We start from the raw sequence: 18094 nt of genomic DNA, 5'->3' as shown, positions 1-18094 counted from the left end.
GAAAACTCCTATGCCTTTTTTTTTTTTTTTTTTTTTTTTTTGTACTGGGACAAACTTTTTGCCCATGCAAACATTCCAGGTAATAAGCATGCTCAACAGTCTCTCCGAAGAAACAGGACCAGCTGTGTGTTACTAAACAATAAAGGCAGGCAAGCCTTGAAAATGGCCTAAAGACCTTTCTCAGAGCTCCACACCAGCCCCACCCCCCAGCCCCAGGAAACATAGCATATTTTCTGTGAGGCCTTGACGGTAGCATCACAAACCCCTGGGAAACAAAACTTCCCAGTGTATGAGGAGAGCATGCCGTGTCTTGTTCCGGGGACACTGAGCCGTGAGCATAAAACACTGCATTCCAAAACCCAGTGGAAGAAGTAATCGTCTCTCAGTTTAATTATAGATTCTTCACTTTCCCTTAATTGCTTCAGTCAGCACTGTTGATTCTGGGGGAGTCACAGTACACGGGCAGGGCTATTGCTGTTAAACAAGGGGTGACTATCAGGTAATGAGGTTTCCATTCTGTTTTTTTCAAACAAACAAACCCTAATGTACATATACAAGTGAGCATTCCTGTCAAAGGTGTCACATTGGGAAACGATGCTCATGTTGACTCTCCTCTGTAACCAAATATTGAAAAATGTAGTATGACACAAGTGCTTTTATGGAAGGAAAAGACAGTATATTTAATATTAAAGGTTTCCTAGAAAACCTGAGATATGTGAGCCTCAGAACTATAGGGGGCCCCAGGTGACCAACTGGGCTAATGGTCATGCCATGGGAAATACCCATTAAATGACTCCCAAAGAGAGGGTTCTCCCTGCATCATGCATAGACACTTTTCCTACACAAAAAGATCCGTATCTTTTGTCTACTTCCCTGGATCCCATAAGCCCTAAATGTCTTGCACACAAAAGGTGTCCAATAAATATTTGGAGACATTTGTCTTACCCTATCACGATACTTATATTCATTCTTCATGAAATAAAACACACAGCCCATATTTTGAATGGAAACAAGATCTTTTGAACCTAGATTTGTTACTTTACCTTCCCAGACTTACCTATAAGTCAATAAGAAAGTTGGACTTGTCAGTCATAAAAAAAAAAAATCATTCAACAAACATTCATTGAGAAATGACTGAATACCAAACATTGGAGAAATCGGGAAATTCCAAGCATGTTCGTGGTGTTCACATAGAGCCTCTGGGCCAAGAATGTTCTGCAGGCTCTCATGCCACCATGATTTGGTAAGCTTTTTACTGTCAAGGAATATAGACCCTCTCATGTAACCTCAGGAAATACAGGGGGTTATTATAAGGACCCCTGGAACTGAAATTTGGTCATATTCTCCCAATCTCTTTCTCTAAATGGTGCTTCTGTTTATCTTGATATGCCTGCTTCATTCTTTCTCTATAATCACTTCTCTGCTTTTTCATAACTTAGCTGATGCATGCCTATTGTGCTGTATTAGTCAGGAGAAGCTAGTGATGCTTCAGTAACAAATAACCCCCAATCTCAGTGTCCTAAAATAACAAATATTTATATCTTGTTCTCACTACATGTCCACCAAGGGTTAGTTGGGGGGAAAGAGGGAGCCCCTTGAAAACCCACAATGATAGAGCAGCCACAGTCTTGAAAAATGAACATGGTGAGACGTAGACTAACTAAGTATCCAGCATAAGTCATTTCTGCTCACATTTCCTTGGCCAAAGCAAGTCAAATGGCCACAGCCAACTTAACTGGGTGGGATGTACAATGCTGCCAAGAAATTGACTGGGGAGAAAGCCTAAAAAATTGTGAATAACCTTAATCACCTTTACACATGGCATTTCCTGCCCGACGCTTCAACCTCTGAATATAGCCGTAGGTGAGGGAGTCTGGGAGAGGAAGAGGTGAAAAGAAGAGAAGAGATGGCTTTAAACTACGCAATAAGGTCTGAATGTCTGAATCTGGAATTCAAGGCCCTTTATCATACCGCCCCAACCTTCCTTTTGTCTCATGTCCCCACTCACCCCCAAAATCCTACTGTCCAACCACCACAAAACATTCCTTTTTCTTTCCTTGACTCATACAATGGCCCTCCTCTCTAGCTAACTGCTACCCTTCCTTTGAAATCAGTTTAAAAACCACACCACCTTTTCAGAGAAGCTTTTCTCATCTGCTCTGACCTAGTCATTTCTATTTCTTCCTCCTGTGAATTCTTATACCCTGCTCAAGCCAAACATCTGGAGGACATAGACCTGTGCTACTCATTCTTTGGATTCCAGAGCCTAGTACCTGCCTAGTATATAGCAGGTACTCAATAATCGCATGTTTAAAAAGTTGCTTGTAGCATGATTTCATTTAAGGAAACGTTAATGAGTTCCTCGGCTACATATGGCACAGTGAGAAAAGAAGTCAGTAACGTGTGGTCCCGCAAGGAGCTTCTCTAGTTCAGTTGCCTCTTTTTATAAGTGACAAAAAAGGCTTAGAGAGATTGTAACATGGCTAAGGTCACACTGCAAGGAAGTGACCAGGCCAGGTTTGGATCCTTGAAACTGACTCCTAACTCCCTATTCTTGCCTCCTCTGCTGAGCTCCAACATGGGGAGTCAGCTCCCTGGAGTCCACGCATCTGGATATTGTCCACATGCCTGGAACTTTGTCACTGTTCCGGTGGCTGGGTTGACGTACTGTGATTAAAGGGCTGTGGTCAATTTCTGTGCCATGCAGCCCCTATGCACACAGCTCTAATGTTCTGACCGTTAGGTCAGTGTCAGTGTATCTTTTCCCTCCTGGGCAGTTGGGTTAGTGGAAGAAACCCGATAAAATCCTGGAGAGGAACTTGATCATTCTCTGAAGGACTTACAAGTTGTTTGGCCTGCCTAATCTGCTCAGATACCGTCCGGGGAATATTCGGTAACCATGCAGTACAGACTGTGAATTATTCTGTGGGGACTGTTAACAAGACCCTCACCAACCCTGCCTCAGCTGAGCTCAGGGCTTGGGGGCAGCCCTCTCTCCTCCCCTCCCACTGAAGCTCTGAAAAAAAGCAGGCTTTTCCCCTTGGGGGATGGGAGCAGTAGAGTTCAAAATAAGAAGTGTTGGGGGAAAAATCCTCCCGCTTCCAAGCACAGCTCACATGGCAAAGCCGGGCCTGCTCCCTCCTCAGAATTGCGGCTGCGGATGCAATGACTTAGCCGGGATAACGCCGATCCCACGTTTTCCGAAACCTGGCACCTAAGCATCTAACATGGAAAGGCCGACTCCCTAAAATCAGTGCAAGAAAAATTATAACAAGTTAGATCTGGAGGGACCTCGGAGATCATCTACACCCTAGATTTAAAGTTGAGAAAGCCGCGGGCAGCAAACAAGTTCACACAGTTGCTGGTGGCAGAGTAGAGACCACAGACCAAGTTGCGTGAGTCTAAACTCAATGTTCTTTCCCCTTAAACTGCCACCCGCACACACACGTACACATGTACACCTTTTTGGAGGCACCGCACAGCAAGCACAGAAGTACGCCACTGAGTCCTGTGTCCCTAAAGTATTTGACTGTCACCTCCGCTGGGGGAAAGGGCACGCAGAAAACAAGACTCCGTGTGCTGTCGCTGTGCCGCCCCCTGCCTTTCTGACCCGCGCCCGCAGAGAAAGTCTCAGAAGCCGCCCCAGGCTTTCTCCCACGTTCTCCCTTTCTCTGTTTCAGTTGAGTTTCCAGAGCGTGAGCGCCCAGAATGACACCTGGCTGGCTGAGAGCTGCCTGGAAGGCGCTGGCGGGTGCCGAGAGCGCACCGGCCCTGACGCTGGGTGCGGCACGGCTGGGAAGCCTCCCGGTCTTTGGCTCCGCGCGCCGGGGGACGGCCCAGGGGGGCGACGCGCATCCACCACTTGGCCCGCGCTCTCCCAGCCTCCGGCGGCTCACAGCGGGCTCGGCTGGGGATCCAAATGGCGGGGTGTCGGCCCTGAGAGAAGGGGGCGCGGAGGGAAGAGGGTTGCGCCTTAGCCTCGGCTCGGCCCCAACGCCCTCTCCCTGGCGCGCAGGTTTAGAAACAGGGCGGCCTTGCTCAGCAGCCGACTTGGCTGCTCGGGTCCCCATATATAGTCATATCCACCGTCAACTGGGAGGCCGGCGGCCGGCAGCGAATGGGCGAGCAGCCCCCGCGGGAGGAGCGGGGAGGGGGCACGGGGCGGAGGGAGGAGAGGAGGAAGGGGGGCAGGAGAAAAAAGCTTTTCCAAAAAAGTATTGGCTGTCTTGAGGAATGCGGTCGCCCCCTTGGGAAAGTACATATCTGGGAGCAGCAGGCGGCTCCGCGCTCGCACTCCCGCTCCTCCGCCAGATCGCGCGCTCGCCCCGCCGCTCCTGCCGCAGCCCCAGGGCCCCTCGCAGCCGCCACCATGGACGCCATCAAGAAGAAGATGCAGATGCTGAAGCTCGACAAGGAGAACGCCTTGGATCGAGCTGAGCAGGCGGAGGCCGACAAGAAGGCGGCGGAAGACAGGAGCAAGCAGGTCTGCGCCTCCCCGGCCCTGAACCCGCGCCCCGAGTGCGGGGACCCGAGCCTGGCACCCCCGGCTGGATCCCCACCCCGAGGACTCGGGGAGCCACCACCCTACCCCCACCACCACCCAGGGCGGCCAGGGCGCGCGTCTGGAAAGAAGGAAGGGAAATGCAAAAGCCAGGCTTAGTCTAACTTTGTAGTCTGATCTGAGGACGCTTATTTCCCTTCTCTGGTTCCCATGACCCGCGAAGTCAAGTCCTAGAGGCGCTTTATTCTCAGGACTGGGAATCAGTTTGGGGCAGGGAGGAGGACACCCGGTTCCTGGGGACGTTTGAAGGAAGGGCGCGGGATGGAGAAAGGGTGTCGAGTAATTCAAGTGTTATAAGTTATTTGACTTTTGACTGGGGAGAAAGGAACGTTAAACTTGGGGAGGAAAGGGGAGTCGTGGAGTTGTTACCAAAGAACAAAGATGGGACGGAATGGAGGCTACAGCCCGAAAGCCAGGCCAGCAGTGGCGTTCTTCTGTGTCCCCAAGTAGTGGACTTGAGCCCGCTGAGACCTCGGCAGAAGTCTCCTCCCAGGGCAGGTGGGTGTGCGGGGTGAGCCCTGGAGCGGTTCCAGCTCGGTTAAAGAGAAAGTTACCTTGGGTCCCTTGCACTCCATCTCGGCGGCGGTGCCCCGAGCCCCAGGGGCCCCAGTCAACCCGATGCCCGTGTGTTGTGTCTGTCTAACACCCGGTCCGTGCCGGCCGCCCGCGCCCGCCCGCCGCTGCCCCCAGCTCGAGGAGGACATCGCGGCCAAGGAGAAGTTGCTGCGGGTGTCGGAGGACGAGCGGGACCGGGTGCTGGAGGAGCTGCACAAGGCGGAGGACAGCCTCCTGGCCGCCGAGGAGGCCGCCGCCAAGGTACCCGGGGCGCGCGGCACAGCGTGGCGCACGAATGGCTAACTCTTTCTCTTTCTCTCTCTCTCTCTCCCTGTCTTTCCCTCTGTCTCTCCCGCTGTCCCTGTCCTTCTGGTTCTGTGCACCCACACCCCTCCCCTTCGGGATCACGCTGCCTGCTGCACCCCCCTCCCTCCCCGTACCCCCTGGCCAAATCCCAGCTGGAAGATGAGCTGGTGTCACTGCAAAAGAAACTCAAGGGCACCGAAGATGAACTGGACAAATACTCTGAGGCTCTCAAAGATGCCCAGGAGAAGCTGGAGCTGGCAGAGAAAAAGGCCACCGACGTAAGTGCACGCTCACACTGCTTCCCTCCTCACCTCTTGCCTGCGTGGCCACTCTGCGGTCACCACAGGGCTGGAGAGCAATGGAGGAAGGTTACCTTCTCCTGCTGGACACCTGCACACAGCCCCGCCATGGCCCAGAGCATTGGATGCCGCCTCTGACTGCTACTGCACACATTCATTTATATTTCATCCACTCCTCTCTTCTTCTCCTTTCCTTTACCTCCCTGGGGGTGGAGGTGGGTAGATGAGAGGCTGGGAGAATAGAGCAGCTGAAATTGGACTCTGGAGGTGAACTTCACTTCCCTGGTGGCAGAAAACCCTGAGATGTCGTCACCAAGCTTTGTGGAGAGAATGCCAGGTTTTCTTCACTTTCTTTCCTTTTGCCCTCTCCAGTGGGTGGGAAGTTCTGGATTTTGGTGGTGGGTCTAGTCAGGGCTCAGAGAACCTGGCCTCTAAATGAAAGAAATGACACAATGGTACTTTTACTTAGAAGGTTGCACTTCATGGTGAGGCACAGAGACACTTTGAGGCTTCCTTTCTCACTAGCGTAAGCCTTAATCCACCCCTTAAGATCTGCCTGGGAAGATGATACTTGCTTGGGTCTGCAGTCTGAAGGCACTAGGTCCAGAAAGTAAGCTGTGAGTTATATATAGCTCAGTGCTTTATATGGTATAGTGAGCTAGCTGCCCCCTGCCCCTCCTGCTGGCCCCGCCCCCACCTGTCAGCCTTTTGACAACCGCCACATAGTTGCAGGGGTGATGCACACAGCTAAGGCCCTCCTAAGCTCTTTGTCCACTGCCCTTTGGAAGCTTTTTAATTGAGGGCTTGCCTCTTCTGCCTCAGAAAGTCAAGCCAAAGGACCAATTTCTTTTCACACCATTGGATTCCATGCTAAAAGCTAATTAAGCCTAGAGGCCCAATTAGAAAAGAATTCCTTGGGAAGTTGGTAACAATTCCAAGAATGCGTGAGCACAGGGAAAGCTATGCCAGCAGTTGAAACACCAAGGGCAACAGCAGACTTTTTTTATATGAAAGTAACATGCAAATAACTGAAGGGTCTCAGGTCTTGAAATTAGTAAAGGCCTTTGTAGCATGAAAGGCTTGAGATGTATGTCCAGGTGTGCTTTGTAAATGAGAAATCCAGAGAGGACATTTAGAATCTGACAAAAAGAAATTTTCAGTGAAAAGGTTCCTGGAAAGGGGATTTGGGGGAAGCACTGATTTCGCTAAAACATTTAACTTATAAACTACCTGGCTTTGGAAAAAGAGCCAAAAACCATATATAACTCTGAGCCTACTTTGTATAATGCAGATCAGATGCCTGCTCTGTATATGGCTAAATGAAAGATGCCTGCCTCCCGCAAATTCTCCAGCAGGACGTTTATTTAGCTTTTTCAAAAGAGCTGCTGATAGATCAAGGAAAGATAGTCCTTATAAGGAAAAGAATGCAGAGAATTTGAAAATAGCCCAGTAAGACTGAAGGCAAAAGAGGGAGAAAAAGGTTACTACAATTCTTAAAAAAAAAAAAAAAAAAAAAGGATAATAATTATTATAACTATGCAGTGCTAACATGTCTTTATTGAAAAGTCTTGTTGAAGGGAGCACTGGAATGGGGTGGGGCAGAAATGGAAAAGAAGTTATTTAAAGTCAGCTGGTGTGGGAAGCAGCAGGGGAGGGACCTTCTTGGATCTTGTTTTGCTTATTTTTCCCACTGGGGAACTGCCCCTAAATCTGGCATATATGGTTTTTTTGGTAGTGTATTGATCACATTCCCTTTTAGGACACTTTAGGTTGTCTGGAGTTTGGAGCCCGTAGGAATATTGAAGAAGTTAGTGAAGAAATGCTATACAGTCATTTGTTGATTAACGAAGGGGGATAAAGTCTGAGACATGTGTCGTTAGGTGATTTCTTCATTGTGAAAACACCATACAGTGTATAGTACTTACACAAACCTAGAGGGTATAGCCTACTAAACACCTAGGCTACAAACCTGTACAGCATGTTACTGTACTGAATACTGTCAACAATTGTAAGACAAATCACCAGGCCATAGGAATTTTTTAGCTCTATTATAATCTTATGAGGCTACTCTCATATATGCAGCCCCTCGTTGACCGAAACATCATTATGTGGTGCATGACCGTATTCAGAGTGGTAGCTTTTATTTATTACAAAATAGTCAGAACTTGAGGAGGAAGAGACAGATGTCACTAGAAAAAGGGAGAAGTGGGGTGAGGGAGAAGTCAGTTTCCTGAGGTGGAATCATATTACCTTTGGGATTAGGACATTTTACTATCATTGTTCACCAGTGTAAAACACTTTTACATTTTTTTTATTATTATTACTAAAAACATTTTTCTGCTACTTTACTGATGTACTTTACAAATCCTATTCTGGAAGTGGGCTCTTCCTAGCTTAGAAGATTGTCATCCAGGAGTAGTATCCCTGATGGTCTTGTTTCGAATTTTGTGTTGTCGTTCCACCTAAGTCAAAAGTGAGGCTGAAGGGGATCGAAGACTCCATTTTTTTCTGGCCCCCAATCTCTTCCCCAGTAACTGTGATATATCTGATATTTATAGCATGTGAGTCTTTATCCCTTTGTAGGTCTTTACTTCCTAACTTAGGGATTCTCAACCTCCTCTAAACATAATCACTTAGGAAGCTTTTAAAACCTACAGTTAGGATGCACCCAAGGCCAGTTAAATCAGAATCCCTGGGGTGCAACCCAGGCGGCAGCATTTGAAAAATACCCAAGTGATTCCAACCTGCAGACAAGGGTGAGAAAACGCTTCTAAACTCTTGCATAATGACATCAGTATGAAAATGAACTCACCTGAAACTGACTTTCCCAGGACATTAAGTCACTAATTGGCTGCTTAGAGCACTTGCCAGTGTCCAGCAGTTTCCTGGCAGCTCCTGGAGGTTCCCAGACACCCGGTTCCCCCATTCTCAATGTTGGAGGCCCACAGTCTCTGCACTTAGGGGACCAGCTGTAACCTCCCCTGACCAGATAAACCACGTGAAAACAAAGCGAGACGCTCCCACCTACAGGAGGCAAGGACCCAAGCTGGGATTTGTGAGAGTCTCAGCAGAGGCTATGAGGAACTCCACAGAAAATTAGTCAGGAAAGCAAAAGTTCTTTGTTAGGGCTTGGAGGAGGAGAGGGTTGTCAAGCATGTTTTCTTTATTATTCCCACACATAGGGAGCTGGCTTTAAGAGCTTTCTGTGACAAAGCTGAGGAGAAAAAGCCCTGAGACTTAGAAGGCATTTAAGAATACATCCCAAGGGGGAAATCAGCGGAGATTGTATCTGCAGTGGTTTTCTCCACCTGTAGACAGAGGCTTTCTCATAGGGTTCTGTGGCTTTCCTTGGGGCGCCTTTTAAAGGCATCCCAGTCCAACCCAGGATTGATCGGATTCCAGGAGATGGCAGAGGCTGGTCTGACACCAAAGAAGGCTGTAAAGACAAGAGACCCTTTGGATGGCTGTTTTCATGGGAAGTGAGCCCCAGCGAGGTTGGCCTGGGATCACACAGCTGCTTATGGGCCTCAGCCTGACTCTTAAAACAGTGCTTGTGTATTTCTTAATCGTAGCTATCGTTTGAGTTTTTAACTATGTACAAAGTATTGTGCTAAGCGCTTTATGGTCCTTCATAATTCTCATAGCAGCCTCATGGGGAAAGTACTATTATTATTCCCACTTTTACAGATGACGCCCAGAGAAGACAAGTTATTTGTCCGAAGTCACGCAGCAGGAAACTAGGCGCCAGATTCAACGTAGGAAAACTGCATTTAGAACAGGAGGTCTAACCACTATGCTCTACACGTGGGTGCTTTTCACTTCGTGAAGTTTGGGGGAATGGGGGTATTGCTGGGGTTATAATCTTGTGGTTAGGATCAGTCCCTTTGGGGTTATAATCTTGTGGTTAGGATCAGTCCCTTTAGGGCATATTCCGGCTCCAGACCCGCAGCTCAGCTTCTCTGGCTCCTGGGCATGGGAATCTGGACTCCGGAGCGCAGCGCTCCCGCGGCCAGCAGGAGTCGCTATTGCCCTTAGCAGCCAGCTCCGTTTCCCCGGGTCACCACGGCGCCGGGGAGGGGCCTTAGAAGTGGAAGCCAGAACCCTCGTGCAGTGGCCTCCCGGAGCGCCCAGCCCACCAGGTACCCCCGCCGCGCTCCGGGCGCGCCTTTCTACCCGCCGCCTCGAGCATGCGCAGTACCCCGGCCGGTCCCGGGATCCGCGGCGCGCACCCCGCCCTGCCGTGCCCGCCCCCGGCGCTCGTGCGCCCGCCTGCGGTTCGTCTGCGCCGCCCTGGAGGCCGCGACTTCCGGACTGCTCCTGGCCGCAGGGGGCGCCGCCGTCGCACAGAGAGGCCTGGGCGGGGCGGACCGGCGCTGGGCAGCCGGGACAGCCGCGGCAGCCGGGTCCGCAGGGCAGCAGCCGGCCTCTCCCATTGCAGCCCGCCCGCCCGCCTACCGGTCCGGCGCGATGGCGGGGAGTAGCTCCCTGGAGGCGGTGCGGAGGAAGATCCGGAGCCTGCAGGAGCAGGCAGACGCCGCAGAGGAGCGCGCGGGCACCCTGCAGCGCGAGCTGGACCACGAGAGGAAGCTGAGGGAGACCGTAAGGGACCCACCCATCACCCCGCAGACCCCAGAGGCGCATCCTCCCCGGGCAGCCCCGCGGCGCCCAGCAGGGCCCTCCTGCAGGCTCCGGTCCCCAGTCCCCACGCCTCCAGGGCGCACCTGGCGCACCTGGGCCAGCTGGCGGCGGGCTCTGGGGAGGGGCCCGGCCTATTCTCAGCCTTTCCTTTCCATCTCGCTGATCTAAAGTAAACGCTCCCAGCGGAAGCAGGGGTGGTGTTGAGAAGGTTCTGGAAGGAGCATTTTCCCAGGAAGGGTCTGTTTCTGGGGTGGTGGCTTTCGGTCGTGTGTCTGCGTCCCCGGGAGGTGCACTTTGCGCTGCTGGCTTGCTTTACTCTGAGAGTGGAGTGGGAGGAGGTCCTTCCTCTTGGACATGCGTACCTTTGAGAAGGGGGTGCCGACAGGTCAAGTGGGAGAGACACTGTGGACTTGGGGCCCGGGGATGCTGCACTCCGCCGTCCCCGTCGACCCTGTGGTTTTCCGGAGGCCTGTGTCTCTGAGGTGGTAGAGAGACATTGACAGCTTGACAGCGCCGCGTTCTGCTGGAAGAGCTAATATATAGTACAATACCCTTCACCCTTCCCTTTCTTCAGCAGTCCTCCTTCGCTCTTCTCCCATACAGATAGATAATCTTTTGTTACCAAGTCTTGGAAAAAGTTGGCGAAATATCAACAGTTATTGGGTGTATTCTCTTGCGGGCTTCCCCTCCCCCTTGTTAAATGTAATACCTGGCTTCCTTCCTTCCTTCTAAGGCAAGTGTATCCAGCAAACAGGAACAGGATTTCAGAGGTAGTCTAGTATTTGATATTTGTCGATTTTGTGTGTGCGTGTGTGTGTATTTTAATCAAGATACTGAAACAAACACCTTAGGAATGTTATGACAAGCGATATGTCTTGCTGTGCTTAATATACGGGGCTGTTCTGAGTTGAGTAAATCGTTCTGGTTAAGTGTTTGTAAATGGCTGTATGGCTGGCCACAGAAACTTCAAGATCTGAAATGGTCCTCTTCAGAGGAAAGCTCAACTAGAGAAAGTTTCAGATAAAATAAAAGCAGGAAAAAGGAAATCAATAGGCGAAAGATAATTCTCAGTATTTGCTTTATAGGACGAGTCAGCAAAAGTCCTGTGGATATCCCTGAACTTGGCTGGGTGGTAAACTAATTCCGACTCCCTAACTGGCTAGCAGCTGTCGTTGAACCATTTGAACTATATAGAATATGATGGATAAGAACAAGAACTTTGGACCCAGACTGTCAGAATTTGAATCCTGGCTCCACTACTTACTAGCAGTGGGCAATTTACTTAACCTCTGTGTTTCAGTTCCCTCAGTGTAAAGTGTGGATAGTAACAGCATCTTCCTGTCGGTTAAAGGAGTTACTATGTACAGACAGTACAGTGGTGCTTGGCGCAGCAGGGTAAGTGCTGTGTGCCCACTGTCATTAAAACTGCACAGCCCTGGCAACACAGTGCTCCTTCACCTTCAATTCCCCACGCAGCAAGGGGTCTTAAAGATGGCTTGCTCATTTTATGACATCATAAAACACTTCATTTACTGCTTTTAATCAACATTTTTTGGGGCGGAGAGCTTGAATGAAGAGGAAGTGGACAGGCTGGTAGGCATGTTTGATGGGTTGAAGTGGTGTTAGTGGTAGAAGTCTGAGGTCTTCTCACCCTGCTAAGAAAGGGTATGTGTGACCCTATGCGGAAGAGCCTTGTATTGACTCCTGGCCTAGTGATTGATGTTAGACACAGAAGATAAATTTTATGAAGGGCACATTATTACTTTTATTTTAATGTGCATCTTTTGCGCATCGTTTTTATAACAGTACTCTTCCTGTGCCAGTCGGCTAAAGATAATACTTTCATTCTTTTCACGGCTTTATATCAAAAGTGGTTTAAGTGGTTTCATTTTAAGTAATTTTTGCAAGCAGTCTACCTGGGTGATTGAACACAGAACCTTTTAAGACAGCAACTTGAGGACTGGATCAGACCATTGAAGAGAGACTTTCAGGCTGCAAGTTGTTCCTAACTTCTGAAATTGGAACTGAAGTGTAGCTACCTTAGGTATTTAGATGTAGCTTGGGCTGTGAGTTAAACTAGCAGTAACAGTTTCTTTTGGCAGCAAAGATAAAGGTTTAGTGACAAAACCATGAGCCACTGCAAAAAATATTTGACCAGAGAGTTGGCCTAAATTCAAATACTCAGACGTTCAGACTGTAGTTAATAGGCCCTATTAAACCAGCCCTTACCTTGGAAAAAGCAGCCATCCCTTACTTCCTCCTAGTCTGTATTTCCAAGTTGTGTGGATCCTTCAAAATGTTGAAATGAGGCTATTTTGCTTGACATGATTGACTCCAGATCTTGTGACCCACTAGGGTTTTGTTTGCTTTTTTCATTATTTAAAAAAAAAAAAAAAAAGGCAAGAAGAATCTTCCTTTCTGAGTAGTATCCAGCAAACAAGGAGACAGGGAGTTGTGGCCAGAAGGTTCTTAATTAGTAACATGATTAAATCATGGGAAATAACCAATTTACAAAAATTCCCAGCATTTTCCCTTTTTACACTTGGTAAATATTTCCGGGATAGGAAACCGAGGGTGCATTTTGTGCTTGCATTGGCACTCCCAGAGTGGCTGTAACTGGAATGTACACTCTCGAATTCTGCTTTCATATGTAGGCAAGGCAGAGGCACTACAATGCCTTGTTCATGTCTGTTCTCCCTCATTATACAAATATGCCTCGTAAATTATGGGCTTTGGCACACACACAGGAGGTTGTGTTTATCTGTTATCCATGGGAGTGCCCCTTAATGTCATCAGTGTTTTTCCCCCCTTTCCTTACCATATAAGGGCAGAAGTTTAGCTTGGCTGTGGTCACTTGGTCTTACACAGCAAGTTGGGTGAAACCTTCTTCGTATAACTACAGTTTGCATAAAATAAAAAGGACCTGACCTTTGATCATCCCAGGTTCCACTCCGGTTCAGTCAGGACTTTGGAAACATATTGCAGAGGATTGATTTCTAGAATATAATATTCTCCCACCAGTATTTTTTCTTAATAGCCTTACCTGGAATACTTTTTCAAAAAGTAAAAGTCACTGCCATTTTTAATTTTCTGTGGTTGTATTGGCTAAAACATCTGGATTTCATGAAAATCTAAGCCTCGTAAAAGGTTTTTTGTTTTTTTTTTTTCCAAATCTGATTTGGGATATTATACTATGGTGGGGTGGGCATGCCCTTGATTTCTATATAGTACCATGTTGGGGTGGGGGAATGGGGTGCATGCCCTTGGGCTGTTACCTTAGAGGAGGGTCATATGCATTATAAGGCACCTCAAGTACAAAGCACCAGGAAGTTATTTAAAAACAGATCTGCAAGAAGACATTGGTAGCCTTGACTAATACAGCAGTCTCTTTTTTGAGTAGTTCATTAATTGTTAGAACACAATAGCACTTTTGAAATAAAAGAAACTATCATCCCAAATTGAAAGACTTCACTGGCAGTCAGCACGTGGGGCTGTTGTTAGAAGAAAGCTAACTCCACTGGGTGTAGTGGCTCGCGTCTGTAATCCCGGCACTTTGGGAGGCGGAAGCAGGTAGATCACCTGAGGTCGGCAGTTCGAGACTAGCCTAGCCAACATGGTGAAAGCCCACCTCTACTAAAAATACAGCAATTAGCTGGGCATAGTGTCACGTGCCTGTAATCCTAGCTACTGGGGAGGCTGAAGCAGGGGAATCGCTTGAACCCAGGAGGCGGAGATTGCAGTGAGCCGTGGTCATGCCACTGCACTCCAGCCTGGGAGACACAGCTAGACTCCATCTCAAAGAAAAAAAAAAGAAGAAGAAGAAGAAGAAAGCTAACTTAGTACACTAAGAGTGATTTACATGCCTAGAAATAATTTGTGTCTGGGGTCTTGACCCCTCCCCAAATGCCTTGTTATTTATATCTGCTTTTAAATAACAGGTGGTCATGTGTCTATAGGCTTGTACCAGCAGAGGCAACAGCAGGTCCTTAAGAATCCCCAGGTGCCATGATGAAAAGAACCTTAGAAAATAACGAAATAACCTCAAAACTTAGAAAAAAAAATACCAGAAATAAAAGCTAGTAAAGGTGAGAGGTGTGGGGCTTTTGGAGCATAGAGCATAATAAATCAGAATAAAAAGTAAAAATAAGAAAGAGAAAAAAGTAGCCCTGATTAAATTGTAAAATTAAACATATCTTGAATTCTAACAAATCAAACAAAAATTCTACTAGGCCAGTATAATAGGGCCTGCAGAGCCTGTCATGGGTTCAGAGTTTTCCCATAAAGATAGGTGTGCCTCAGATACTACTCCCAGGTCCTGGCTTTAACCTCGAAGCCCCTCTGCCTGTCCTGCTCTGAAGCCTCTGGGGCAGTAGGCATTGACTTCTGGGCTAGGGAGTAAATGTTCCGTGTCCTTATGTTCTGTGTCCTTACGTGAGCTTCCTCTTACCCATTAGCATTGTTTTATGAAGTTTTCAATTTTATATCCTGCCTAATTTCAAAAAGATTGTGATCATCACTTTAGTGGATGATTTGCATTGCAGCAGCTGTTCTCCTAGTCCTAATTAGGGTCTGTCCCTGAGGCCTTTCTTGGGGAGTTGGGATGGGGGCGGGAGAACATCTCAATCTGATGTCGGAAGAGATAAAGACCACAGGAGTGAGAACTGCCAGTTCCAAGGTTTCCATGACGTTCCGGGAAGCCAGGAGAAGTGACAAGTGGAGAGCTGGCATGCCAGGAGCCTGGTGACTTGGATTTTAATCGTGTCTCCCACTGATGGCTCTATGGCCTCCGCATACTTCAGTGCCCAGGGTCAGAGTTCCCTCCTGCCGCCTCTTTTTAGTCAAGAGCTAGAAGAATGGCCAGCTTCTTTGGGTGGTGGCAAAGGGGATTGTTTATTTATAGTACAGATTCCTGCCCTCCCCCTTTGACCTCCTGAATCAGAATCCCTAGGGACAGGGCCTGGAAGTTTGATTTTTTTAATTTTTTTTTTTTAATTTTTTTTATTTTTATTTTTTTGAGGCAGAGTCTTGCTCTGTCACCCAGGCTGGAGTGCTGTGGCGTGATCTCGGCTCACTGCAACCTCTGCCTCCCGGGTTCAAGTGATTCTCCTGCTCAGCCTCCTGAGTAGCTGGGATTACAGGCACGTTCCACCACGCCTGGCTAATTTTTGTGTTTTTAGTAGAGTTTCACCATGTTGGTCAGGCTGGTCTCAAACTCTTGACCTCATGACCCAGCTGCCTCGGCCTCCCAAAGTGCTGGGATTATAGGCGTGAGCCACAGCGCCCACCTGAAATTTTGATTTTTTTAATGCTCATCTCTGGGTTGATTCTGACACTCAGTCACTTGTGGGAATTGCTGATGTGGACAATGCCTAGGGATCCTTCTAGCTCAAAAGTTGAGACCCTATTTTTTGGATTTACAGGGCCTCCTCAGGAAGGGGCAGGCACCCTCAGGTCTGCTGTGTGTGCCCTACCATTCCTCTCTCTGTATCACAAACTGGCACCTAGAAATGGGTCTCCATGCCCAGTTGTTGCTGGGGCACCCTGTATGAAGCCCTGCTGGCTGGTATTCCTGTAGGACATATTTTCTGATTTCCAGGAGTCTGAGGTTCTACAGAATGACCCTGGAGAAACACAGGAGTGGCATTTAGACAACAGCATTCTATAAACGCAGTGCCAAGAGCTAAGGGAAAGGATGGGGGTGGGGTTGATCGGAGGGAAGACACGGATGGATTGGTGGGGGCCCTTTGGGTAGGGAGATCTCATGGGCGAGGCTGGAATGAACATGAGGTGCTGTCTCCTTCCTTTCTGGTGACTCAGCTGTGTGGGGAGCTGGGGATAGAGACCTGTCACCCAGAGGGTTCTATCCCCAAAATGTAAACAGTCATCTTTCTGCGAGTACAAAGTCCTTGAGGTTTAGGCCCAGATCTAAAGCAGGGCAGAGAACTTAGAACTTGGTAGCTACAAAAAAGTTTTGAAAATCTTGCTGGCATTGCTCTAATAGGCCATAGCCTCTGTAACAAGGATATTTGCCATCATATTGAAAATAATAAGAAAGGAGGAAAGAAAAGAAAGTGTACGGTGCTTTTGAATACATAACCTAGACATTCTACGGAGGCTTTTTGTTGTTGTAGGGCTTTTGAATTGTGTGCTTGGTTTTTGTGTGTGGTTTTTATTTTTGTTTTGTTTTGTTTGCCCTTTGTTTTTGCTTCAGCTTTGAGTTCCCCTCCACCCTCAAAAGGAATAGAATTTTACTGGAAAATGAAAATATAGAAAAGTGAAGAAATCTTAACTGACCCAGAAGTATATCCTTAATATATACATCCTTCCAGTAATAGTAATAAAAAAAAGCCCAGTGGTTTTTCAAAGACACTTCTCTATAATTAAGAAATTTGTTATCCTATTACCCTTGCCCTTCAATACACACACACACCAGAAACAACAGTCATCTGCCAGTAATTCCTAGCTGGGCCCATTTACCAGCTGTGCACTGATAATGATTTACTTCGTAGGCAGTACAGTTGTAAATGCTCTTCCTCTGGTTTATTTCACATTTGCCCTGCTCCCTGCCTCCATCAACCAATTACTACATTTTTGTCAAGATAAAAGTGTATTCACATGTTTTTATAGAGTCCTTCACCGTGGTTGGAGATGCCCTACTCACCTGTCTTCTCAGATAAAACTTGGCATTTAAAATCTTACAAATCTAGATGAGCAAAGAGCTGAAGGTTCTCAGATTTCTTTGATTAAAGACTGACCACAGTCTCTAACTACATTTGCATTTCCAACTCTGTATTGTGGATCCATAAGCTAAAAACATTGCTTTTATTAAAATTAGGTTGGTTTTACTTATCTTACTGAGCCCGTACTCTGTGCAGAGAACTGTGAGTTCTCTGGATGCGAGCAGCTTACAGGTCAATGGCAAAGACAGGGCTGTATGTAGAGAAATTTGTTATCCTATTACCATGGGTCCCTAAGTGTGTATTGTAATTTCTAGAAAACTCCTAAGTGTTCTGAAAACCCTACCACCCCTTAGTGAACATACATTCACAGTGGATGAGGATATTGTACCTAATGAGTAAATTCTGCCTCCCACTTCCATGCACAATATTTAAACAGCCACCAGTGCAAGTGTGTATAATGGACCATCATAGTCTTACAAGTGTTCTGAGACTCATAGCAACAATTTCTTATGACAGGGAAAAAATCATTACTTCTCAAAGAAACCAACATTTTATTTCAGAGATAGATACCAAGTAAAAACAGTATTTGTATTATTTTTCTTTTTAGTAGTTTGATACTTTTCTTGTATTAACCTTGACTTCGAAGAAATTTCATAGGCTTACATCAAAAACACTTGGGAAATTTGTCTTGGCTCTGTTCCAGTGAGGCCAGTTATTCCAAAAGGGGTTACTGGATCGTGTTGGCCTTCATGTGGTGTGTATTTTAGAACCCCTGAATTTTAAACTATTTGAGTTCCTTTGTAAGGATCCTTTGATAAAGTGGCTAGAAGAAAAGACTTGCATGAAACTCTTGAGTCCGATTTCTGGCTGTACTGCTATTGTCTTACATGGCTGAGCCTGGGTAAGTCTTGTCTCAGTTCACACTTCAGGCCCCCAGTGAGTGAGGTGGCTGTGATGACGCTCTTGTTTAACAGGCAAGTAAAGCCAGGGTGTTGAAATCTGTGGAAGAAAGGAACCATGTGGAAGAGCATGTGCTAAGGATCTGTCTGATGAGA

General features: G+C 47.5%; 1 protein-coding gene across 26 annotated transcripts in view; it reads left to right on the top strand.

The window, feature by feature from the left end:
- The first annotated feature begins 4279 nt into the window (after positions 1–4279).
- The window catches only part of LOC105488994 (tropomyosin 1), a 29283-nt gene continuing 15468 nt past the window's right edge, over positions 4280–18094 (top strand). For 6 of the 26 annotated variants that reach the window (XM_011753638.3, XM_011753674.3, XM_011753668.3 and 3 more), the window contains exon 1: positions 10100–10320. In XM_011753638.3, the coding sequence (XP_011751940.1) occupies positions 10189–10320 (132 nt within the window). In that variant the 5' untranslated portion in view covers positions 10100–10188. Of the gene's footprint in view, positions 4484–5251; positions 5378–5574; positions 5701–10099; positions 10321–18094 lie in introns of those variants that run through there. The other 20 variants (XM_011753563.2, XM_011753608.2, XM_071101233.1 and 17 more) reach the window with 12 other exon arrangements.

This window comes from Macaca nemestrina, chromosome 7, assembly GCF_043159975.1.
Source record: "Macaca nemestrina isolate mMacNem1 chromosome 7, mMacNem.hap1, whole genome shotgun sequence".
In the NCBI taxonomy this organism is placed as follows: domain Eukaryota; kingdom Metazoa; phylum Chordata; class Mammalia; order Primates; family Cercopithecidae; genus Macaca; species Macaca nemestrina.
Note: the sequence above shows the minus strand (reverse complement) of the source record. Positions and strands in the feature narration are given on the sequence as shown.